Source organism: Centroberyx affinis, unplaced genomic scaffold (assembly GCF_046629955.1).
Source record: "Centroberyx affinis isolate AG114_WGS23_722 - 3 ecotype Tasmania unplaced genomic scaffold, CSIRO-AGI_Caff_v1 ptg000503l_1, whole genome shotgun sequence".
Taxonomy (NCBI): Eukaryota; Metazoa; Chordata; class Actinopteri; order Beryciformes; family Berycidae; genus Centroberyx; species Centroberyx affinis.
In genome coordinates, this window is record NW_027279155.1 from 1,228,700 (window position 1) to 1,255,577 (window position 26,878).

The following is a 26,878-nucleotide window of genomic DNA, read 5'->3' on the forward strand; positions in this document are numbered from 1 at the left end:
TTTGAAGTGGAAAAGAGGAGGGAGTCCTCCAAGGTCTTTTATCTTAAATGTCCCTTTCAACATCATATTGGAAAATATAGGCCTATCAGTACCACATTATTTTGAATTTAAATCTTCTAATTGGAAAGGCAGGATTGCTTCCCACATATCTTATCTTGATGCTTTACATTATGGAGAAAACCTTCATCTGTAGGATAAAGTGACTTAAAGGATCTCAGCCAAATGGAGGTGTTGCAGATTAGCCTTAATAGGTGTTGAAACCAGTGACCTAAAGCATAATGGGCTTGTAAACGAGAGCAGGCCTTGTTGCGATTATTTTCAATGACAGACGATGGCGCCACTACGCAGCTATTAGATATTTCCCTGAGGTTGAAGTATAACCCTCCGTAAACTAAGCAGTTATTGAATGTCAACTAATTAAACTCATATTAGATGTGAGATGAATGTCTACTGGATGCTGCGATGTAGGCAATGTTCAAAATGGCTTGTACCAATGCGTTTTTCAACAGCTGCTTTAAAGTTAGGAAATGTCTGATAATCTTACACAAGGCCATTCAAAACGGAACCGTAGATCCAGATCTAGATCACACCGCAACCACTAACGACAATAAAATAATAATAATAATAATAATAAAAAAAAGTCACAAATGTTTATAAGGATGCTACACAAGTATCTCAGCAAAACACTCCATATAGGAATATTATAGTGAAACCATAGGGGATTAAAAAACATTTTCAATAAATTGTTATAAGGTCACTATAACAGCAAGTACCGCAGACGCACTTTAAGTCACTGTAAAAACAAATACTATAACCATATTTCTTTAGATTTCGGTTTTCCCTGCTATTTGGCAGTCTTTCCAGGCTGTCACTGTTCATATTTTGAAGTGTGCACATTTGACACTCGGCTCTTGTCCGTTTCCTCTGGAGCTCCACGGACCCGCTCTGACCATTCAGCACCATTTCCATCCTTTTCCTCTCCTCGGCGTGTCCAAGTCAATTTCACTCCCGTCCCATTGGCTGGATTTGTTATTCCGCTTAAATGGACTGCGCGTCGATTGGCTGCGCCGAGACTTACGTCATGCGCCTAAAAGGGGTTTTTACTGGAGGTTTCTTCCTGTCAGCGACACATGTAGAACAAGCAACTAACGGGACCAGAGACTAGACCAGAGGACAGTCAATTATAGTCTTATGCGTCGCTGGCAGCCTCATTTTTTTTTGCCAAAACAGGCCGACTCAGTTCTCGGTTTGAGGAAATTACAGCATGCGTAGACTTGTAATTACGTCTTGCAATGGACTCCTTTTGTTCCAGCGAAAAAAGAGCACTAAAGCAACAGTAAAACGGGACCGATCCGGTGGAAATACTATCTGATAACTCCATTTGCTTGTACTTCGCATATTGCCAGTGAATATCCGAGCTGAAGTCCTCACTGAGGTTCGCTGTTGCAGGGAACTGGAGGCCGATTGTGCGCGCTAGTCTTTGCTTACCTGTAGTTTTTGGGACTGTTACAGCCTATTATACCCAGTCTGCTCACGTCCAAGTAATTTAACTTCACAACCATTACACTTAAAAGGGACAAACGAGGTGGGTGCTCATTGTTATTCCAGCTAGATGTTGCATGGTGACTCATTAAAATGTATTCTAATTATAGATAGATTACACTGGAAGCTATTCTCTGCCTAGTTGATCCTACTTGATCCAATAAGGCTAGTGTGTATGTGTGTGTGTGTGTGTGTGTGTGTTTTCCTTTCTTTTAAGAATGCTAGCGGTGATATTTGATAGCCTGTGTTATTCTTGCGACATTATCCCCCGCCTCCTTATCCCTCTTCATGCATTTAGCCCCACGATAAGACCGATGTGATGCTACAGTAGCTCATTGGCAGTAGAAGCTCTTCTACTCCTGCTTTTTTTTTTTCCATAAAAAAAAACAGCAGCTATATAACGGACAGGCTCTCTTAGCACTTGGCTGCCTGATATGTTTTTTTTTTTTATTTCCACGACTTCATCTCAGTGCCCAAATTGCCTGGCCGTGTAATTACTTGAGTTAGCCCATTTAAGTTAAAAGCCACCCCCCCCTTCCCCCCTCCTCCCCCCTCCATCCCTCCGCAAAAAAAAAAGAAAAAGAAAAAAACTCCTCTCTGAATGAAACTTGACGATGGTCCGTCTTATTTATCTAGGGAGTCACTTTCAGGTCGGCTTTTTGATTCATCTCCTTTTAGATTTAATCAGCACTAAGGTACGCTATAGCTTGTCCCTAAGAGCCATCGCTAATGGGGTTACTGAATGCTTTTCTCTGTGCCCCCCCTCCCCTCCTCCACCCCCTCTACCCCCCCCCCCCCCCCTCCTCTAATTAGCCTACCTGCCTTTCAACAAAGATTTGGCTTAGCCAGGCATGTAGCCTCCCTGACCAAATTGGAGAGGATTACATTTGAAAGAGCCCACATTAATTTTGTGGGTGAAACAAATGCCTGCATTGCATTAATAGATTATAACACTTAGCCTAAGACAGGGAAGCCTACAGCATTTCAGCAGGCCTATAGTGTATCAGGGCTGTCTGTCCTGTTAAGCCACATGAGGTAGGATGTCCTTAAATGCTGAATATTGGTTTCTAGTTGCGAGACAGATCTTATTCATGCATTAGGTGAAGTCATCATTGGGGATGGTGTAGGCCTGCGTAGCATCAAGTGTTGGTAAACACTGACCCAAACTGTTTGACATGTCTTTTTATATTCATACACTGTTTCTGTCTGTTTGCATTTTGCAATAACCGCCGCTTCCCTTCTTTCCAAAGTGCAATAGAGTGATGAATCGTGTGGTGAAGTATTGTGCTATTTAGAAATTCTTAGGACAGCTCAACAAAAGCCTGTGCTGCATAATTGTTCCTCTGGCCCCCGGTGTTATCAGTTAACAGACATTCATCATGAGAGGTCCAATGAAGCAACAGCATGGGGACGAGACAGAGATCAAGGGCAGATTAGTTCACTAAATGACTCGTAGCTCTCTTGTAGCAGGACAGGACTCGGAACTGTTCCCTTAATGAGATCAGCTATTGTGCTGCTGTACAATTTGCAGTCTGCAGCCGTTCAAAGACCGCGGTGATGCAACAAGGCGTTCGAGGGCACATCAAGAGGCCTGATATTTTCATTATGATAATTGAAAAGTTTACCATGGCTTTTACATTATCACTCGTGTCACACAGACACCCAACAGACCTGTGACCCATTTTAGGCGCTGACCCCATTGTGTACAAAATACAATGCTTTAAACAACTGATAAAAGTATGATGTGAAACCTTCTGGGTGTGACATGTGCAACAGGCAGGCTGTCAAAATCATCTCTTCTATATGTGTGTGTGTGTGTGTGTTTTTAGGGACAATGGTGAATCCCGGAGGCAGCACCCAGCCACCACCGGTGGGCGCAGGTTCTCTCTCCTGGAAGCGGTGCGCAGGGTGCGGGGGCAAAATCGCAGACCGTTTCCTCCTTTACACCATGGACAGCTACTGGCACAGCCGATGCCTCAAGTGCTCCTGCTGCCAGGCCCAGCTGGGCGAAATAGGCACATCATGCTACACAAAAAGTGGCATGATCCTCTGTAGAAACGACTATATCAGGTGAGGAAATGACCTTGCATGCATGCATTATTTAGATTAGCTCTAATTTTTTTAAAAGATTATCATGGATTGTCATTATCACAGATTATCTAAAGATTACCTTAATGCTACAGTAGACGGTAGATTATTTATTTAGCATCTCACATGAATTTTCCAACAAAAAAATGCATTTGTCAGAAACCAAATAACATTTACTTGCAAAAGCCTCTGAATTTATTATCAAATCTGAATGTCAAAAATGAAAAAAGAAAACAAAGAACAGGGATAGGTTCACAAATATTTTTACTGGTCATGCAGTGATCTGCAAGGTTGGGTGTTGTTCTAGGGAACATGTGTCTCAAATTGCACTAACATCATCAGGGCTCATTAAAATATCCTGGTTGAAGTCTCCCTGGACTATCCTGAAAGAGGTCAAACACGCTGGCATGTTGACAGAGCGCAAGGCAAAAGAGTCGCTCTGCAGGCCATCTGCATGTCTGTTTGTCATTCATGGTCAACTGAAGGAGAGGAAAAAGGTCATGTAGGATTTATGATTGCTCTATAAAGTGTTTGGGTTAGGCACAGATGTCCTTTGTTATGTGGAATTTGTTTTTTTTCCCCTCACTTTTGGTTTGGTAATTTTTCTATAAGAGAAAAGGACCATTTAATTAGCAAAGAGAGCCTTTTTAAATATTCTAGTAGGTGTGCCAGACACCTAACCAGAGCTTATTGATGACACTCTCATCCTGGTAATGTAGAATAGTCTGATGTGACCATCTGATCAGTCAACAATTTGACCCTTGGAAGGACAAGGCACAGCTTTTACTGAGCAAGAAGTGCAGGCAAAGTTCAATATGCTTCCTTTGCGATGTGCAAAAGGAACAGACACGGCATTCATGTCAACCCTATTCTCTGTTTTGGTTATTTATCTACAAGACGTAAGCTTATTGCTATATTTATTCAAGACATTTCTGTCCTCAACATGAGTTTTTCAGTCTTTGTAAGTTAAGCATGTTTTGTTTAATACATGTATTTGGGTTTGAGTACACTTACATTTTTTCTTAATTTAAAAGGAGGGACTGTACCACAATCGACTAACTAGGTGAACGTGAACATGCAACACCGCTTTTAAATCTGCACGGATAAATCGAAATCTAAAGTGTGCCTGTGCGCTCTCCACCCACCTCATAAAAAGGATGAGGAAGTCAATGGGGTACTTCATTCATAATGGGACTATAACCTAATTAAAATTGGAAGGGGGGAAATGTGGATACACCTTTCCACTTGTAATGAGAGCATGCTTGGTGCAAGAGCTAAAACGCATATTATGGAAGCATGAGATCTCTGTAGAGATAAGGATAGGAGGGGGGAAAAAAAAAAAACATCTGACAGTGAGTCTACACAATTAAATGCTTTAATTATAGTCCCCCTCCATTTCCTTTAGTCCTGATGGGTTTTATCTAATGAGATCTGGTCCCTGGCTTGTATCCGCTCCCAATGACGTGTCCGAAATGAATGAGAGCCACATTGCAAACAAAACATTTAATTAACCAAATTGGCTTTTGAGAGAGAGCAAGAGAGAAAGACAGATAGAGAAGAGGGATTATTGCGAAGGCCAGTTGCCGCTGTTTTTCCCCCCTCATCTTAAAGGGGCAGACTCATTTTTGTGATAGATTGCTAAACTGCCCATACGACATAAATTTTAAGCTGTAGCTCCAAACTTTTATTAATACAACCGATATGAAAATGCTCATCTGATTGATCAGGACGCCTCAGTTGAAATGCATCACATCACGCCTAATGGGATGTATGCCTGGCCTGGGATGATACCCATCTCCCATCAATCAAGCAGGGATATTCACATGCCACAAACATCACAGGAGCGCCGTCTCTCTGTTTCCACGCCATGCAGCCACCGAGGCTTTCGCCAGCTTCAGCGTCAAAGTTAAAGCCAAAGTTGCGCTTGCTGTTTAGGATCATGTTGTTTTTAAGCTGGAGGTGGTGTTATTTGTGTGGGCTGCTAGTAGAGGGAGAATTAATTTACATGTGGCTGCTGGATTCAGGGAAAATGCTGTCCCCTTAATTGAATAAGCCTAGGTAATTAAATGGCACTTTTCCAATAGAACGTGTGAGGTAAATCTAATAGTTGGTTATTTAATATCACTTTGAAGTCTGCCCACTCAAGCACTATGACAGCACAAGAGAATGTGAACTATTAGGCCAGGAAAAACCGGGATCTCAGAAATTAATTAAATCGCATGCAATTTAGGGGAAACGTTTATCTTGATTTGTCATAACAGAATTAATTCAAGGCCTTCAATTCACTTGGGGCCAGATCTGTTACTCTGAATTAACCAAGTGTAATTTGGCTGATCCCCCCCCCCACACACACGCACACCTCCCCCACCCCCCTCTACCCCCCTCCTCCCAAAACACACACGCAAACACATACGCACGCACACACACACACACACACACCCACACACACACAAACACAAACCCACACACACCCTCCCTCCCTCATCCTCACAATCTCCCCCTCCCCTCCCCAGCCCCTCCACCCTTTCTCTAATGCAGCTCTTGCCATTATGCAAAGCCCCGCTTCAGTATCAATATGGCCTAGTGCTTTTAAGGTGCTTTGGCTGCTGATGTAGAGAGGCATTTTTAATGGACTGTGTTGCAGAAATCATTGTTGTGGGGTAATTTTACCCTGCTCAAAGGCCTTGGTGAATGAGGTCTGCATTTACCAGACAGCCTAACAGCAAGCCATGCTATATTTCACCTGGCAGTCAGTGCTGAAATGAAATCCAATAGTCATTGCCTATAGACATCAGACAGCTCCAAATTTGTTTTTTTTTTTTTTTTGGTTGTGTTTTTTAATTTAATGAAAGACATTGGTTGTAGTATTTCAAAGTCAGATCCCCAATGTAGACAGGGAAAAACAAATAAATCAAGGCAGCATTCACCACATTACTTGACAAAGCCATCCTCCAACGTCTGTAAATGATCTTACAAGCGAAGGCTGAGAAACAACGGAAGAACCACTGATTTGGGGGGAAGAAAAGCTGAAACCAGAAGTGTCATTGCAATTAAAGAGTCCCTCGGCCTTAATTATACTGACCTGGGGTTTCTTCTTCACCCCAGCACAGTAGTTCAATGGAAGAAGAGGCCATTAGAGTCCAAGTTCAAACTGATAGCAACTTAATTGAGCACCTAAAGGCGTCGACTCTTTAAATCACATGCTATCAGGAGCTATCCCCTGGTAAAATAATTAACCTGGTATGAGTAGCACACAGTGGTGAAACAGAGGGGCTGTGGTGAAAATCTCCTGTAGTCTTTCTTTGTTTCAACAGCTCTCAAAAACATTCACACAGGGGAAATTAGTAGTGGAATAAATTACATTGCGCTCAGCTTTCAACATGTGCACATATTTTGAATTTGAACAAACTTTGAATATTGGGAAGTCCAAAACGGGGGGGGGGGGGGGTGCCCTTTTAAATGCACAAATGGCTTCGAGGCAGAAGTGCAGCTGTTTGCGTTTTCTACACAAATAGCATAAACACAATAGTCTTAAAACAAAGGCTATGTGTTCATTTCCGGCATCATGTTTGTCCCAGCTAAAGCACAAAATTGGCAATGTTGTGACAACAGTCTCCAGTTAATTAGTTTCTGAAATTGAGTTTTGATGGAGCCCTTCCAATTGATGCCAAGACAAAATTTGCTTCTTCTTAGGCTTTCCTATTGAAAGCCATTTTCATGTCCCTTTGCAAAGAGTTCTCGCTTGTTGTTCTGTCAATATATTCAACAACTGCATGGGGCTACGGTTAGGATAGGAGAAGCATTTATTCCCTCTTCACAGTCTTTATATTAATTTTCAGTATTGTAGATATGAATGGATTTGTAGAAATGCTTTCATAAAATAGTCCTTCAGAATGTCTGAACAGAAGAAAAATTGTTATTCTTACAACACTTTTTTTCTTTTTTTCCCCTCCTTTTCTCATTAATTTTTTTTAGCCAAACAACTTTATCTGATTCACACACACCGATGTTAACCACTCCCCCTATCCCTTTCTTTTTCCATCCTTCTCTCCCTCTCTCCCCCTCTCTCCCGAGCATGTCAGATGCCGTGGTCTTATTTGATTGCTTAGGAAAAGTGCAGTGATAGAGCAAACACCCGGTGAGATATGATGACAAATGGGTCCAGATCCCAGTAAATTACTTTCTGCTCAAATCGAAATTTCATTCAGTTTGCTGCTCACCGAGATGAAGTAATCTAAATTGTGGACTCAGAAGGAAGATAGAAGGGAAGCTGGAGCAAGCATTTCATTATCAAGAGGCAGAGGGAAAGAGAGAGAGAGAAGGTTAGGGACGAAAGAGATGAGCAGAAGCAAATCTAAAGTGTTGACACCATGATTGAAAAGGTTAACCCATGCACATTATATATCAACCCGAGTAGCTACGGGTTTCTAATGGAAACACGGCACTGACAGAGCATTCGCAGGAGTCCTAATGGCAAAAGCACTATGTCTCCGCCTAGATGTACAATCAAATCCTCTTAGGTCCTGATTGCTTATGTTCCAGGTTATTATTAGGTTGCAAAAAAATGTGCACCAAAAGTAATATGCAGTTTGGGTGCTAGATGCTTGTGGAGAGCAGGATACTGGATGTTTCATTTTGTTTCCTGGTATTGCTATGATTTTGTATTTCCTCATGGATTTTTTTTCTTCTCATCTTTTTTTCCCCCGCTCTGTCTCTGTACCTTTTGTAGTCCCTTAAGGTTGGGAACGAACCCATTTTAAGCAGGAGCTGGAGAATATTGAACTTAGCACTGAATATCAGTTTCCATTCAGAGGCATGCTCAACTGCCAAACGTGTGAATGAAAAAGTCCATTTCACACGGTTGATCCTGTGCAGATGCATGCAGCTGTTCCATAACGCCTTCTCTTCTTCTTCTTCTTCTTCTTCTTCTCCTTCTTCCCCTTTCTCAGATTATTCGGGAACAGTGGAGCTTGCAGCGCTTGTGGTCAGTCCATTCCAGCCAGTGAACTGGTGATGAGGGCACAGGGCAACGTGTACCATCTGAAGGTAAACTCAGCGACATGTTTCTGTGACACTTATAACTGAGTAAGAATGCTGTGCACATAGCACACAATAACGGGATTTATAGCTCTTGTAAATTTAGCATCATCATGTCTTTTATGGTCAATAACTTAAATGTCAAGGCTCATTTGAAAGACTTGGTTGTCTTGTAAATCAAAGATCTACCAAACTCTTTTAAGAAACACCGTAAACTGGAAGCTATGTGGTGCAGGGCCGATCAAAGAGTCTGAATTTTATGAAAAAGCAGTAAAGCACCAGTGTTGAAAATGAGGACTAATTCAAGGACTTTTTTTTTACTTAACAGCTAAAATAAGTGCTATAATAATTACTTGGGTTTTAATTGGTTGTACCTGTGTTTTCCACTCTAAACCACCACCAACCCTTCCACACACACACACACACACACATACACACATATTCGGAATTATATTTCTGTATATGTGCGTGCAGGCACGTGTGTGTGTGTGTTTGCTCTAAGGTATCATTACATAATAGGATTGAGCGCTGCCTTGTGGTCCGGGGGGCTGTGTGTGATAGGTTCTCTCTGTATCCCCCTACAGTGTTTCACATGTTCCACCTGCCGGAACCGGCTGGTCCCCGGAGACCGGTTCCACTACATCAACGGCAGCCTGTTCTGCGAACACGACAGACCCACAGCACTCATCAACGGCCATTTGAGTTCACTGCAGACAAACCCACTACTGCCCGACCAGAAGGTAAGAGTCACTCGTCGGCCTGGAAACCCGCTCCGTATCGGTGAAATATGACTGGGGCCAACCCGGGAAGTTCTTTGTGGTCTCATTTCAAAGTATTAAAAGGATCAGATCATAACTTCACCGAAAAGGACAGTCACTAAAAGCTTGTCATCAGTCAACAGGAGTCGTTAGCAGAAAAAAAAAAATCTGTAATTTCCATGGCAACATTTTTCATTCTGTTTATATTGATGTCATTGATTCATCTTTACTGCAAGGCATGCAATAGATATTAAATCTTACAGACCAAAGATGAATTTTAATTTTAGACAAGCAATAGATTTTTCTTACGGTCAGAGGATCTGTATTAAACGTCAACACCAAACATGGGGAAATGATTTTTTGCAGGAGACTGAGCATATTTGACGCATTTTGAATTTATTTGGTGTCCCCAAATTAGACGTACAATTGTGTTGAGAAATGACAGCGTGTGTTGCTGTGAGCACAAAGTTTTTAAAATAGCATTTGACTGCTCTATCGATGTGACTGGGATCACCTGCTCTAAGTTATTAGTCTGAGGCCAAAATATGTATACAGGGCCTGAGGTTGAACACAGACACCGAGCTGCAGCTAGTATATCATGAAGCCTGTCATCATGGCTTCCCCTGATTTGATCTTGATGCCTCCAGTGAAAGCAAAACAGAAGGCCTAATCATATACGAGGGATAACTTCATTCTTCAGGATAGCTTCATTCTGCCAGCAGGCGATATAATCATTTTTGCCTCACAACAAGGAGCTTTATTGATACCTTGTCTGCACACAGCATAGAGAGATATAGAAGGTGTTTTTGAGTGTGTCAGACTCTGACTGAAAGAGGAATTGTTGGGAGCATGCATTTCACCTTGAGTGGGTTTGTGAGTAGAGGAGAGGTAGAACTCCATTAACCCCCCCCCCCCCACACACACACACACACACACACACACACACGTCACAGGCCTTTTAAGGGCTTGTCACTTTTACAAATCAGCTCTAAGAGCTCTAAGAGCACCTCACATTTAAATTGAAAGCCGTTGCATTATCTAGCTTAATTTTAAATGTCTGTTTAAGTCCTTACTCCCACCCCCATGTCTCTTGTACCATGGCTGGCACAGTAAATATGAGGCCTCATTGTTTATTTATGCACTAACATCAATTGTAGTGAAAACTGCTGAATTATTGATGCTAAAATGCAATCTGAATATTGGCCCTGGTGCTTTAATTATAGCGGAGAGAGAATTATTAAATAAACAGAGACACCTCCCTTGGTGGGAGCAGTCTCAGGATGCTTTTGTTATCTCTGTATGTGAAATAAGTTGAATTATCTTGCTGGTGAAGCACTTTATTAGATAAAGATTTTCATTTCTTTTAGCTGTTACAAAAATCGTATTTGGACGCCCTCAAATCACATAGACTTACAGTAGGATAACTGCTTGCGGTGAGAGCTTCTCAAAATCAATATACCTTATGTATCTTCAACAGCACAACATAAATTGAGCATAGAAACACAGGCTGGTTTAGAGAGGCAGAGGGAGACGGAGCGCGGGAACGCGGTGGAAAATGGGAAGCAGCGTTTAGAGAAAATGAAGCAGTCACTGCTCATACGGAAACACAGGCTTGTCTATTGACCATTGTTTTGATTATGTGCAATTTCACAGTGACATAATTGGTGTTGTCTGCGTTCATGGCATAGGACATTTGATGCTCATTTATTAAGCTTTCTTCCCAGCTTCTTCCTAATCTCTTTGTTCAGGACAGACAAATTACCTTTCTCATATGGAGCTGCTTTGACCCAGGGGAATGAGACCCTCCCAGCGTCAGTCACTTTAATTAGCCCCCAAGTAGGAGTTTGCAATTACTAATAGACTGAAGCCCTCCTAGTGATTTGAGGGATGAAGGGAAAAGTAAATTGCCCCTTAGAATCATGAAAAAAAAAAAAAAGCCCAAAAAAAAAAAAGAAAGATGAAAAAGTTGGTCTGAACGCTGGTGGAACCAAGACAGATAATTGTCTTTACTCCCCTGCATTTTTCCTGTTTCACAGGAACTTAACACCTCCCGCAGTTATGTTAGAGCATTGTTATAATTATACAAAAGAGAATCACTTCATGAATGCGCTTTTAAGTTAATGCAAAGTAAATGGGGCACCAGATGGTTTCAAAAGCCTCGCTGATCAATAAATTAATTAAATGAGGGGCTTTACTGGAGCTGCTGAAAAGTTGATGGGATCTTTATCGCACACAGGAATCGTTTGAAATATTTTGTGAGCCGATGCTTCGCTCTTTTGTTGTTGGTGTCATCTAACCTTTTGTCACTCTACCCCAAATTTGCACCTTTTGATGTTCTACTTTTATCTCCCACTGTTCAGGTGTGTTAGGCGGGAGCTGTGCAGGAAACAGGATGTGTGCCTTCATTTTAGCCCTTACTCATTGTCACCCAAGACAACGTGGATCAGCACCCCGGCCTTTTAGCTGTGCTCCCAGGCCCTTGCCCCAGGACTCCTCCCCCATCTACCAATATCCTCATATTATTTCTGCAACCCATATCCAGCGCTCAGGCTTCGATCTTGGCTTTCCCCAAATATGGGTGGATACTTGCACTTAATGCACCTGAACTGAGATACTGAGGACTCCGTGACGTTGGAATAAAAGGAGACTGACCCAAGGGACTCTTCAGGACGACAAAACTGAACAACACACAGAGGATGTTCTGGGCAAAGTGAGGGAAAGAGAAAAAGACAAATGAGGTTAAAACGAATGCAGGCTTTTCAAATCTGCATTTGTACATTTGTTTAAAGACATTTTGGGGAAACCGGGACCTTTTCATTTTTCTCTGTTCTTTTTCTATCCTCATTTCCCCAACAACATGGTGTTTCCACTTTCTATATTTTAAGTGTTGTAAAGGGGAATGTGTTTTTTGTTTTTTTGTTTTTTCGGTGGTATATATCGAAAAGTTGGGGTTTTAAAAAATCTGTGGCTTTTTGTGGAAAACAAATCATGAACACTCTTGGTGTATTTGTAAAACTACCATGTATGTACAGTATGCATGTAAATGTCGTTGTCCAGGCGTGGCTACAGTACATTCTCCCCTCTACACACGGCCCGATCCGTACTCCTCCCCCTGAAACCTGAACCCATGGCAAACTAAAGAAAGATGCTCATAGTCAGTAATGTAGAGATCTTCACCAACATATAAATGATGCTGAATGAAAGAGAAATTTATTTGTGATATTTTCCGAGACATTTGCTCCAGTATGGTGTATTTAATTAATAAAAAAAAATATTGAAGATTTAAAAGCCTCCTTAAATTCCTGGTGTCTGCCATTACTGTCAAGCATCAGAACCTCTACAGGCAGCAAGCCAGTACTGATAATTATTATGCGATAACTTGGGTTTATAGATTTTGTAATTATGAGTGCTAAGAATTCTAGTTCACATAATTAAAACTTTATATCTCTAAAGCAAAATAAGTGTCATTATGTTGTGGCCACTCCATTCATACTACCAATGAAGCATTTCAGAAGTGTCTTTATTTATGTCAGAATAGAATATAAGATCTCATTTGCCAAGTGCCCGAGGACTTAACTTTCATGTAAAGGCTTGATATCAGTATGTGACTTGTGTCTGCACTAATATTCAAAATACTGCAGTGTTGCCATTCAATTTCCAGCCTAGCAATCATCAATGCTCATGATGAGCATCTAACTGAAAATGGATAAACATGTATCCTCTCTTTCTGTTCAAATGACCGTTTGCTATTCATCACTCTAATGCCTGACAGAAATAGAGGAAAATGTCCCTTTGAAGATTCAATTACTGCAGAGAGTGAGAGAGGTGTCTCTCTTTGGCAGGCACAAATTGAATGGGCTATTTGCAGAACAAATTGGTGTTTGAAGTCATTGCAAGACCTAATAGGTCTGAAGGAGGAACCCAGTAATGGTTGATGCGCTTATCTGTGGAGCCTGGGCTCCTCACAAGCCTGTTGGTGTCATTGAAATGATGTTGGTATATGGGATATGACTTTAACGCAAAATCAACCCAAACAGAATAGTAAATAGAATAACTTAAACTTCATAATTGAAAATTGAATTTCAATGCTACAAAAATCTTGCAAAGCAGGAGAAATTGATCTGTTTTTGAATACGTTCTTCAACCAGCGTTTTTGAATTCCTTCCAACCTCCCAAAGCACAACGCCCCAAACACGGTGATCCCCTAATCTTTTAAACATGAGTTTTACAAGTATTTTCAAGCTGTAAATGCTTTGTTTTTATTTGCATGCAAGTTGGAGCATAATGAACCTGTGTTTTGAATTACTTTGGGATCTGACTACCCTTCAAGAAATCTCTGTGTATACTCAGTCAAAAGGTCACCTATTTCATCTTAATTATTTGAGTTATTGATAAATAATGAGTGATATTACATGCAGGCCCAGCTACTCCTTTTTGAGGTGACAAACAACATTGACAAATGTAAACCACATCAGTGATAACCCAGAGTGATAAAACAAAGATTCCTGTAAATTAGAAGACTTCAGCAAAAGTTGGCAGCAAAATAAAGAACATGAACATTTTACTTTTGTAATCTAAAGATAATATTTTGGTGGATAAATGCCATTTCTTTAACAAAATAAATGCTACAAATGATTTATTTTTTATTTTTTATACCTAACCCCTTACGCCCTTCCATGTGGCACTGAGTGGGAGCTGTAGGTGGTGTCAAAGTGGAAAGACTCCCCTCCTACATCACAGATGAGGTTTTTAACTTCTAGAAAACAGCCTTTGAGATGTGAGCAGAATGTTCTTGCTGCAAATGCACAAAATTGGTTGTCAGACTTAACGAAAAACAAAATGACCAGAAACACAAGTCTCAAGAGATAATTCCAGTTATTTTTGCATGTGATATTCAAATGGTGCTTTGGATAGAGAGTGTAAGAACCAGTTAAAACTGGAATTTTGTTTCTTTGGTAATAGCTATAATATGTAAACATAAACAGCCGGCGCTAATACTGCAGTAAATAACTGCAGCAAAATGTTTCAAAACCATCATCCTCATTTAGCTTAAGTGTTGTTGTTGATTTAAGGTCTTTTAAGATTATTTGACCATGATTTATGATTTATAAACATGTTACAGCTGCCCGCCTGCCCCCATGACTCTCATTCATGGAGCAAATTTAGTTGATGCCTCTGAGGTGATTACTAGAGAACCGGACCATGTGCTCCAGTTTCACCTGGTTCTTAGACTACTCTCAGGCCAAAGAACCCTCTAAATATCACATTAAAAAAAGGAATTATCCTTTAAGTTGATTTTGGGTTTGATTTCCCTTTAAAGTGACCTCGGTAATCCACATCATAACAACACTATGCCGTGCTACAGTATGGTGGCCTTTTCCATTATGAAATCCGCTTGGTTCCATTAAGCTGTTTACTCACACACACACACAAACACACACACATAAATATACATAAGCTGTGCACATGCGCGTGCACACAGATGCACACGCTTGCGCACGCACACACATTCACAGATGTCTGCCTTTTCAAACTCAAGTTATTGAACAATCTGAATTGCTCAGTTTCAGACTCACTCAAATTAGGTTTTTTTTTTTTTTTTCAAATACCATTTACACATAATCCATATGTGAGAATTTGCTTTGATGTGCCATACCAGAGTGAGGGCTAATGGATCTCACCCACAACAATGGAGCACACTTAAATGGCATGTCTGCCTGAGGGAAATCACTTTGCTTCAACTTGAGCTCCTTCTCTCTCCCACTGGGGACTCTGGTGATGCACCACAACTGGATTACTTATGAACAGTCACCTTATATTTATTTGCAATTAGTTTATGTCTTCATTCTGCTGCAACTTTTTGATCATTATTTATCTCGGTGTGATAGAAAATAATTTGCTTGATTTTTATGGCAGAATAGATGCATCTTGTGTTATGCATGACAAGCTGTTACCAAGCCAATGACTTTCTATTTAGAAATCTCAGTTACTGCCAAACTAGTTTCTTCTCTTTGTGGTTATTGTCTCAGAAATAATACACACGCCACCTTCCGAGCCCTTTCTGATAATGACATGAATTCATGTGCTTTTTACAGGTTTATTCATTGTACAACAAAGAGTATCGAGACCTGGGAAGAAGCAAGCCTTTTCTCCTCAAATGCTTTTTTCCTCAGTTGTAACACAGGCCTCAGTGCTTCCAAATGCTACATGAATTTACCATTACAATGAGTGCAGTGGAACTAAACTCTGCATTGTCATTAATAAGCTGTAAGCCAGCTGGCTTGGATCGTCAGGAAAAAAAGGAAACTCTGGAAAGTATTACTCCCTCCATGTCAGGCTCGGGATGCACGTGGACATACTGTCCATTGTTAAAGCCTACATCAAAGACACATACATACTGTATATATCAATAATACACACAGACTTTTAAATGAGATGACCTGATGATCAAAAACATCTCTTCACATATTTTCAGATTAAAGTGAAATGTTTTACATTTTTAGCATATGTTAAAACTCATGTTATACTATCAGTCCTTGTATCATAAACGCAGTGCAGACCATTTGAGAGTGACAAAAGTCTTAAAACAACTGACATAAATGTAAACAAATCTGGTATTAGGGCACCATCTTGGCACCACAGCTGGTGCTGTCCTCTTATTTGTAGATTGGCCATTTTGGTTCTTGTTGGCCGCTAACTTGAAACTGCCACGAGTCTATTCTGGAGCAAAATGACTAAAATATTTTGTGTTTGGGGGTGCAAAAAGAGTTTTAGGGGAAACGGATCAGGATTCTTTCAGTTTCCATCAGGAAAGTCAGAGCAGGCAAAAAAACCCTAATGGATTGGATTGGGTGAAAAAAATAAAGTGAGAAGAGGACCAGGAGCAATAATGTGCTGCTGTGGAAGTTGCTGATTCATGTTGGAATTAGGAAAGGATGGCTAAATATTAATATTATTAGTTTAGTCAGCGATTTAAATTAGGGTGGCATTCAGTTAACATGGTAGCTAATGTGAGTCATAGCTGACATTAGCTAACCTAATTAACAGGAACAAAAATGTTAGTTTGCTAAATTAAAGCTGCTACCAGTAGAATTTGAAACTTGATGACGTTGGCGACCCCTTAGTGGTACTGTTTTACATCACTCGAAGAAGACTCGACACTTCTTCCCCCCTCTGCAGACAGCAGCGATGACATAGTAGTAGTGGTAATGCAAACTTAATAATGGAACTGGAATAAACTTGTGTAAGGAGGCAAGTATTTTTCCCAAAGCATAAAATGTGTTCATCAGGAGCCAAATTCAAGTCAGACACTCTCTCACCCAGAACTGCTCCCCTTGCATTCAAAACTTCTTTCAGTGTCATTTGCACCACTGCAACGAAGCCTAAAAAGCCTGATTCTGAAGCCAAAACGGCCAATGACAAAGCCTGCTCCAAAACCTGAGTGAACATAGCTGCAGCATTTCAAAAGTGGAAGGAGCAGTTTAGGACCAAGACCAATTGCGGAGTTGGCCCTACAGTTGTTGAACAGGTAAGCAACCTATGATGTAGCTAACAATAGTCACACAAGCTAGCTAGCTAACGTTTCATGCTGATGTAACATAGCAAACGTTAGCTTGTCACAGCTTTGCTGTGCATAAATAAATATCTGTCAAGCAGTATGCTCACAAACAACCTGTTGCTAGCAAGCGGCTAAACGGTATTGGGTAAATTTGGTCAGCGCTAGCTACAGCTTGAGCTGCTAAACCTCTGGGTTAGCTGGCAACATAGCATCGCTAGTTATTGATTCCATCTTTTAGTTGACTTTATATATGATAATTCTGTAACTAATTTATAAGAGTTTACAATGGGATATGTTACGGCTTCACTTGACAGTTCTGAACTGTACCGCTACTTGGCTAGGTGGTGTCTGTTGTGAATATGCCAGTTCATACTTTCTGTCAATTTCAGGCCACCGTAGCACAGGAGGACAGGAAGGGTGAGAAGGAGAGGTTGGGGCAGAGCTGGGGCTTTTGACTTGTGGAGGAAAGACACCTTTGCCGATGTTATTGTAGTTCCAATGGCTGCCATTAGATGTTACTAAAGAGTCCACAGTACTGATTGTTCCTTTAAAACATATTAAACATTAAATGCTGTATATTAGAAATATCTTATTTAGAGAAAAGCCATCACTGATTAACATCAGGTCTAAATGTTGGTGAATGTGTGTGGTATGCAGTCAATGGGTACAAGCTTCCAGTGAAACTCAGAGGCCTTTAAGATGACCATTATGGTGTGAAATCTGGTTCGTTATTGTCTTGTTTCAGCCCAAGGAATCCGCAAACAACTTAAAATAGTGCTTCTGCCAGGGTGCTCAGTTACTTAGCAGGGTGTTCAATAACACGGAGGGGGACATGCAAATATTGGTAAGGCAATTAAGGGCAGTCTTGTTTGCCCTAAAGTAGTAGGTAACACTATCCTCTCCATTATGTATGCTGTGAACTCTAGTGCAAGGAGCACTGTTAAGGCATTGCTTTTTACTGTTAAAAGGGTTACCTTCTGACAACAAGAGGCTCACTTTACGCTGAGACGTCCTTCATTGTGGAAATGCACTCGTAATGCAATGAGAAAAAAAGCACCCCTGCCCTCCAGGACTCTTCCAAAGCCCATGTTTACTGAAAGTGGAAAACATTTACAGGATGCAGCATTATTTCTTAACAAAACAAATATATAAATAATTCTTCTCACGATTTTACATAGAAAACTTTACTTCACATGTCCTAAAATATGTCCATTCTTGTATTTGGGAAGTTTGGGTCTTCCATATCATAATAATATCGGGAACAACTACTGTAAGATTAAGACCTTTGGTTATTTTATTAGTGACTAATTGCAGTAATTTCTCCATTAAAATAAATGTTAATTTCACAAGAAAATATGAAACACATGAGGGCCTTTATCAGCTGTAATTGAAAAAATAAGCATAAATTCAAAAGGAATGAAGTAGTCAACATTCATGTTATATTTAGCCCACATTTTTGACTGGTTGGACTCTTGAAAAGAATTCCTTGTTCCATTTTCCCCATTCTGCTCAAGAATGTAGTAACAATAATAATGCATTAAGCGGGCTGAGTACTCTAAACACTCAGTGCTTCCTCTCACAGTAAGTGCAGAACCAGTTTGCCTGCTGTTGAAAGCATCTTAGTCACAGAGTCCTATGGAGAGTGGAGAGTACTCCCCCCCCCCCCCCCCCTCCCAACACACACACACACACACACACACATAGACACACAACACACACAATGGATTTGTACACACTGTCTGTGACCCTGGATGACGACGTAAAAACACCTTCTTTGTCTGACTCTGGGTCTTACTCTGTGTGCTCGCTCTGTCCAGTGAATCAGAGGGCCTCAACATATGATATCATCACTTGCACAGGCCTCCTGTAATGTCTGGAGACAGTCCCATCTGAGTTCCTCCACCATCATGCTCTTGTCTGTCGGAGCCACCAGCATGGTGCGGCTCTGAGCAGGGGGTTAAATCCCCCATAAGAACACCAAAAGGTCACCAAATGCTGTTGTTTATCAACCATTCTAAAATGAAATGTTGAGCGGGTATCCTGTGCATTGATTTTAGCCCCTGCATGCCTGCAATCTTTCCAACTCACAGCAAATATTATCCCAACGCTCGTTAGAAAAAGAGAAATGACGGAAGATCTGCTCCTTGCATCTTACGTTTGCTTCAGTCTGGCTTCTTGTCTATATAAAAGAATAAAACACAAGACGGATATCTCATTGTCTTTCAGTTATTTTACCAGGCTAGATAAGGTGCTAAACGCAGAAAGTAGAAACATGAGGAATTTCTCAGAGTCTTTAAAGTTGGAACCATTAAAGAGCACTAAATCAAGTTGCCAGTTGTCTCAGTGAAGGTCTGTATGATTTGGCATTATCTCTGCAATTATAGGGAAGGGAGTATGATCTGCTTAAGATCTCTCTGTCTACGCCCTCTCTTCAGACACACACACACACACACACACACACGCACACACAGTGAGAGAAAGACAGAGACAAAGAGAGAGAGAAAATACACCTGAAAGATATCCTCTCTCTTTGATTTCATAACTGTACACTGCCTAAATCCTAAATTCTTCACTACAGTCTCCCTTTAAAGTTCTATATCAACATTGTAATTTAAATACCGCAGTAATACACACACACACACACACACACACACACACACACACACACACACACACACACACACACAATGGGGTGTGGTGTGTGTGTGTGTGTGTGTGTAGTGTGGTGGGGGGTCTCCATGTGTGCATGGAGGTGCCAAAGTTCACTTTTGTGTTCATACAAGTTTTGAGTTTTAGCACTCTACTGTGTATTAATCATTATTATTTTTGCCCAAGTGCCCATTTCTTTTGCTTCAGTTGTCATATTATTAAAACTGAGCACTCTCTTAATGTACAGTACAATAGAATTACCCTAAGAAGAAAATACAAACAAGAAGTAAGTGGTATTTCATTTCATCCCCCAGCCCATGACCTATACATGTAATTATGGGACCAGTTCAAGCAGCTTCAAATAGCCCCCGAAGAGTGTCCTGCACCATCACTTCATCGCCTCAGAACTGATTTTTTTTTTTTTTAGCGTTACAGCTCACTGTTTCTTCATATGTCACAAAGATTCAGAATCTGTGACCTGAAACAGCCTGAGGAGAGCGACTTCACAGGCAGTTTCCTCGGGGACTAATGTGTTTTTGGAGCGGCGACCATCTTTTTCCCTGTTTAATGAGCTCAGTCATAAATAAATGCATGGCCTTAATTAGCCTGCGTGTGGTGGGGGCAATGGAATTAGCGTGGAGCTGGGATGGAGGCTCCATACCCGAGTTCTTCTGGAGATGGTGATCCGGGCGTGGGGAGGTGGCCTTTGAGCAGATGCTCTCCTCGCTCTCTGCTGGTTGAGGCTTCTCTGTCTCCCTCCTGTCACCTAAATCTATTAAGCTGCTTCTCGCTGAGCTCTCCCTGCCTGGTTTGGGGGTTTAGATCGGACAGTGAGCCAAACAAGAATTAGTTTTTAAAGGTGATTATGCGAGGACAATAAAATTCAGCTTCAACTTAAGGAGAACACCTGAAGTTCGATTCAAAATGACGGTTTTTACACAGTAAGAGCCGTTTCTTGTACAATTGAGTTTATTTTGCATTGCAGGTTTCACACACAAGCAAACTCAATGGGCTTTCCAGTAAAAGCAAAACAGACAGTAACAGACATTTCTTACATTGTGGGGAAAGAAGCTGAACTGGCATCTGAATTGACAAACAGCATCATTGTTAGCATTCTGCATTAAAACATGGATAATGCTAGACACAAGCTAGCATGTTATTGCTACGCTGTTATGCTACTGGCAGGCAATACCCGTTGCTTTCAACAAGGAATGGTAACAGTGCTACTAGACCAGCCATTTTTAAGGTACCTGAAGGACAAACATTGCAACTATTTCCCCTTGATGTGACAAGCATCTTCTCAAGAGAAATACAGACTAAAATTAAAGATGTAAAGGCATTCATTCAAAAGAGCATACCAGTTTCCAATAATCAGCTCATCATGTTTGCCTTTTAGCTTATGCAAACACCAACTGGCAGTTCATGAGTGCTTGAGTATCGGGTTGTGCTAACATTGTGGCTCCCACTGTCTGCATGACAGTTCAAAGGTGAATCTAAGCTCCATCTGAAACACTAAGAGTCAAGAGTCTTCAGTTTGTGTGTGTGCCTTGCAATTCCATCACAGCAAAACTTTTGTCATCAATTGTTTACAGCAATTCCACCCGGGTTTGTTTACAGCATGCATTGCACAGGACTGACCACATATCAGTGTCTTTGGAGCTTTTTTTGGGACTGTCAGAACGATGGATACCTCAGACTGATTTAACATTTGGTGTCTGGGGTGTGCGTTAAATATATTTTGGTAAACACTGGGAATTATCAACTAAGTCAGATTCAATTCAAAATTTCTGCTGAGGCAAATGGCTGTACTTCAGTTGCCATTGGCAGATATAAAGTCATTGCAAGCCTTTGGAGATGGGCAAAAAAAATCATTATTGCCTCTACTATCCATTTAGACTGGGTTTTCAACATAAAACCTCTCAGCAAAATATAGTGGACAGCCTTCTGTACTATTACATGCAACCATTCATTCATTCTACTTTATGAAAAAGTCTCAGGTCTCAGTCTCTATGGTCTCGGGGTGAGAAATGGACTCTTGAATGTGAAATATTTATTGTTTTTTTTTGTGTACTACTCAAAAAAAAAAAAAAAAGATCAAGTGAGCTGCTGTTGTGAGAGACAGGACCATTTACAGTAGCCAGGTGGTGACAGAAACATTACTAAAGTGGGTGAACGCCTGGTAGGGACGTGGTGACTAATTCCGATCTCGTATTGCATTCTAAGTTACAGTGCGACTACGAGACGGCCGGGGGCTCCTCCTCTCCGGCGCTGGCCATGACCCAAGCACAGACACTCTGATGACTAACTAGCCTCAATCTGATGAAAGCAGAGAGGGGCCTATCATCTCTCTTGACCAGCGCATCCGTTGTCCTGGACATTGCTGCTCTCCACCATGTAAACAATTCTAGCTGGCTGCACACTTTACTGTCTCACAACAAATCAACGTTTGTCCAAAACAATTTGTGGAGAGTGGTCCTAGATGAGGATTGTAAAAATACATTAGGAACAGACATTAGTAATATTGCTGCTGCCGTTGGGGCCATATGTGTGGCAGACCACTGAGGTCACCTGAAACTGAAGGTCACCTTTTTCAGTTCAAATTATTAAGTGCTTCCCCTCTAATCAGATGAGACGTCCCACATACTGCCCATGCACATAGCAACCAGTTTATTTATAGGCTCCAAACTGAAATGACCAGTTGGTTTAATTTAATAGTGAGCAATAGGATTATACATGGAAACAAATTACCTAAGTGGGGGTACTCGGTACCAAAATCTTTTAACAATGATGGAAACCACGGACATGATGTCTCCCAGTATTATTTCATTATTGGGTTTAGCCTCTGCATCTGTCAGCTAGGCCTGGCTTCTGGATGGGCCCAGCTTGTGTCCAGACTGATGCACAGCTGCTAGCAGCTCACATAGACCCACACCCTGCCATCCCACACTCTGGGGTCAAGAAGGGGAAGGGCAGCATCCTCACCCCACCAACAACTACAGACTCAGGCCTATTACCCAATTACAATTCAATTTCATACCCTGGCCTGGTCAAAAGAGACAAGCCAGACATAAAGGTATCACATGTTTTATATATATCAGGAGATATTACATCCAGAGACAGGATGTTTGTCTAACCAATAGTTACTTTATCTCCAAACAGTGATGCATCTGCCACATACTCCAGATAGGGAAGAGGACAGGGATTGTGACGCTCAACCTCTTTAAACCCGAGTAAGCAAAGGCATCATTTAATCTGATGGAGTACAAGAGGCTCACATCAGCATGCGAGCTAAAACTAGTGGAATGCTTAAAGATGTTGTAGTAAACCATTTCTCCTCTAAAAGAGTTGTGCTGGTGACAAGATTTTTTTATTATCAAGGAATGCAATTAGACTTCAGCCTTAATATCTCAGAGGCTGTCACATTCCCAAACTACTCTGCTATGCTTGCCAACTGCAATCAGAAATAACTCTGTCCCTTCAACTTAATGAAAAACAAGTACTTGGCTATAAACTTGTAGTCATCCTCTATCCAATCACATTGTCTTGAGTAATTAAAATGATTAGCTTAATTAGCTTAATTAACTAAATTTGACTACAGGACATGGCCATATGGTGAAGAAAAACAAAGATGGGAGCTAATTAAAGTTAAAATAATGCAGGTTTTAATTAACTCAACCCTTAGGCATCAACATTTTCAAATTTATCCAAGCTGATAATTAAAAAGTCCTCTTGCCCAAGCAACATTTCTTCTCTGAGCTAATTAAATCTGGAAATAAATTAGCAACATGACGCTCCAAATATTAATTCCTGCTAGAAGATGACTTCACTTTCTAATGAAATTAATTAGCTGCACTGGACCCTCAATCAGATGCCAGGCGCTGTCCGTGAGCATAGACCTCATGTAATCTAGCGCCGGGCTAAGGGCCCTAGGGCAGAAATTTACAATTGTAATGAACACTCTTTAACTGTGTGCCTCTCTTAATATACCAAATGAACATGTAGATCTATTTATGCCAAGGGCTTCCTCATTTATAAAGGAGTGGTAAGACCAGCTAGTTAAAACTTTCTTTTTTCTGAAAGAATGTGTAGTGCAAGAGCACATAACCACATAGCTGCCAAAAGCAATGCCAAGACCAGCTTCAGCAGCGTGTAAGGTTCCACAGGCTGTGCCTGTATATGTGCCAGCCTATTACAGAAGACCCTCATGAATTCACCCCCCTACACTCTCTTGGCAGCTTGAGGGGATGACACTGTGGTGGGGGAAAATGCAGTAAAATGTATCTGTATGCATTTTGAAAGTACATCCTGATTGTCCCTATTGCCAGTGCATCTAATTTATATACTGGGGCAATGCTGTAAAACAAACTTCATTATCAACCATTATGGGTCTGTTTAAACAAGGGCCTACATTTGTCTGAGATACACTGTGTCTGAGACAATTTGAAAATCAGCAGTGACATGATTGTACCACAATGTAAGTACTTTTACATATGTTTTATGACATCTTAAAATGTAGCACTGGGCATAAAATAAACACAGTGGATCAGTGGAAAAACAGCTCACAACATTTGTTTTCTATACCAACTGATTTTAGGATTACGGTTAGGAAAATACAATTAAAATGAAATTTGAATGGGTAAATTAATTGGGTAAAGATTAAATAATTCAAGTTAAATCCAACAGTTCCAGTGTGCAGTGCCATTGCAAATAGTGAGGTGGTGTTTATGACACTTCTAGTGGTAAAAAATATTACCTATACACGTTGTACCACAACTATTGCAGTGAAATAAGTTTTTAGGTGAAAATGTAGCCATATTTAAATCTGCATAGATAACATTCAAATATACAGTACGTCTCATAATCTAGAGATTACAATGCAAACTGAAGCGGATGTCTCATGTTTCTTATCACACCGGAGGAAGAATGTTATTCAAGGCTCTTTTGAATACATTTATATTAATAGATGCTGTCATTAATAACATCATGCATAGCCATTTGACAGTGAAGAAATTGTACTATGTGGGATGAATGTGTACAATAACAAACCTTGCTGTGTCTATTTCTTTGTTAGCACACTGTTTTGTTTTCAATAATGAACTGAATCAGTTCAGTCCAAGTCTCAGCTCAATGACATTCATCAGTATGATGCACTTTCTGTTGTAGGAGAGAATTCATTCATTCAGTTAGTCCGCTAACAGCATCGGTAGCCTGACACACAAACAAAGCTCCAAAATGTCTACTGCAGGTAGTAACGCTCTCCAGAGGCTGGACCACTCCTTTCTCAGAAGCTTGTTACAGCCCATTGGGGATGTACAGCATGAAGGGCGAATGTTCATTTTGCTATTGTGACAGAAGATGCTTTTGCCTTTGTGTAGACCATGTTTTCTAAAATAAAATAAAAAAATAAAAAAGTCTGCAATGTCTTTAAAATTGAGATAATTATGTTTACTGGGCATAAAGTGCCTTTCAGTCTGTACAGACAACAAACTATGTAGTGGAAAAAGCTGGTCTTTTGATTTTGTCAGTTTTTCAATAATTAATGCTCTCCTCTGGCAATTTTGATCCGATATGTAAATAGTTTCTCATCCCATTATGCGGAGCATTGATGAATATGACAACATTCCAAGAGATGACAGTCCAGCTCACAGAGTTATGGGCAAATACTACAATACGCTAATGACCCTGGCCTTTAATGTTATCCCATTTGAGACATTAGAGAATTTCAAATTAAAGGTACAGTTGGCTCAAGCGACAAAGTGGCCCGGATCTATATGGAATACTCACATCAGTCAGGATGCAGCCATGATGCACTAGAACTGAGCTTAAAGCTAGTTATGGCACACATCAAAGGAACGTCATCATACCCAACAGCTACCCTTGCCATTTGGATCCCAGTGAATCCGATCCTTTAGTTACATTTTTCAAGCAATCTCTTTTCTAGCTTCCACACTTAAACACCATTAAAATGGAAAATATGTTTTCTGCATCAGCTCAGCCTTCGTTATTTCAGAGACTTGCCCTTGTTATCTTGATCGCAGTAAACAAGCAGCATATACTGTTCTGAATTGTCAGTCCTAGTGCAGAGTTGTCTGACGAAGCAGCCAAGAATGTAGACACAATTAGTGCTACAAAGAAATGTCTAGATATCAACAAGGTGGTGCAATGACCTTTAAGAAAAAGGATTATAAACACTGGGATCATAGAAACGCTCTGGCTACTCCGATAAGGGTCTTACTCATTTATTTCATGCTCAGGTGTTATTAATATGTTATGCTCTGAGGAATAATAAATCTCAATGTACTAATCATGCTGCTCTGAGGTCGTGATTCTTCCCTTAGATACTAATATCACAGACGAAGGTATAGATTAGAAGTGAGAGATGAGCTAATCGGTCAAATACATATATGGCTTTGTGAAAAAGATTAAGTAATTTATGGTGATGAATTTTTAAAAAAAAGCATGATTGAACCTTTCTGGCTTCAGTTTTTCTTTATTTGATGTTCAGGTGGAGAAAGGTTAATGGGAGAAATGCCATTAGACTCCTAACTATCCTGCCATGGGTTATACAGGGATTCTGCATTGTTTTTCCGACACAGATTCTCTTTAAACCAGTTCAACAGAGCATGATTGTGATTAAGTTTAAAAGGCCATTTACAATGGCTTTCAGGAACCATGTGTGAGACCTGGTTGAACGTTTCTAAATGATGTACTTGGCAATGGAGAAACTAGACCAGTCTCGCTCACTGACCCTAAAAATATGCTTTATGCTTTAATAACCCTTGACAGCGTACAGAAGTCATTTCTAGACCTTTTTGCAAATGTACCTGCAGAAAAACAAGCTGATTTTGAACAATAGTATATCAAGATTCCCTTAAATGAGTCTTAACATGTCTCCAACTGCACCTTTTGTGACCTACCTTAGACATGAAAGGTTAATCCATGACAGGGTTAAAATCCTATCTGGCCTTTCTTGTCACATAACATCCCAATTACTTTAACAATCTCACTGTGAATGGGGGAGAGAGAACGAAAGAGATGGGAGAGAAGAAAAATACAATAGATAAAAGTCTGTCTCAAAGTAAAAGATAAGTTCTTATCTAAATCTAATGACTCCACAGCCTTAATTTGTCAGACCTGGCTTGCCTGGAAGGGAAAAAAAGAGAGTTTCTTGTACACAGTGTTAATAAGGGACATCTCTCATGTCCTGGTGTCTGGAAGCAGAGGAGAAAGGATCATCCTTGGAACA

At 40.6% G+C, this 26,878-nt stretch overlaps 2 protein-coding genes across 2 annotated transcripts in view; one reads left to right on the top strand and one right to left on the bottom strand.

Moving 5' to 3' along the window:
• Positions 1–1,157: 1,157 nt before the first annotated feature.
• Positions 1,158–12,896, top strand: lmo4b (LIM domain only 4b). The gene is made up of 5 exons (XM_071517607.1): positions 1,158–1,585; positions 3,372–3,612; positions 8,580–8,676; positions 9,252–9,407; positions 11,786–12,896. Exons 2-5 carry the CDS (start codon positions 3,377–3,379, stop codon positions 11,792–11,794), a joined length of 498 nt encoding a protein of 165 aa, XP_071373708.1. The 5' UTR covers positions 1,158–1,585; positions 3,372–3,376; the 3' UTR covers positions 11,795–12,896.
• Positions 12,897–18,830: 5,934 nt separating this feature from the next.
• The window catches only part of LOC139642662 (uncharacterized), a 70,475-nt gene continuing 62,427 nt past the window's right edge, over positions 18,831–26,878 (bottom strand). The window contains exons 6-7 of the mRNA XM_071517606.1: positions 20,294–20,437; positions 18,831–18,928 (exon numbers count right to left, since the gene is read on the bottom strand). Of these exons, the coding sequence (XP_071373707.1) occupies positions 18,831–18,928; positions 20,294–20,437 (242 nt within the window). The remainder of the gene's footprint in view (positions 18,929–20,293; positions 20,438–26,878) is intronic.

Bases quoted from the DNA above. Each gene is read 5' to 3' on its own strand.
- lmo4b (XM_071517607.1), top strand. From the start codon at position 3,377: ATGGTGAATCCCGGAGGCAGCACCCAGCCACCACCGGTGGGCGCAGGT. The intron at 3,613-8,579 runs GTGAGGAAATGA...CCCCTTTCTCAG, and splicing joins TGTAGAAACGACTATATCAG to ATTATTCGGGAACAGTGGAG. The intron at 8,677-9,251 runs GTAAACTCAGCG...ATCCCCCTACAG, and splicing joins GCAACGTGTACCATCTGAAG to TGTTTCACATGTTCCACCTG.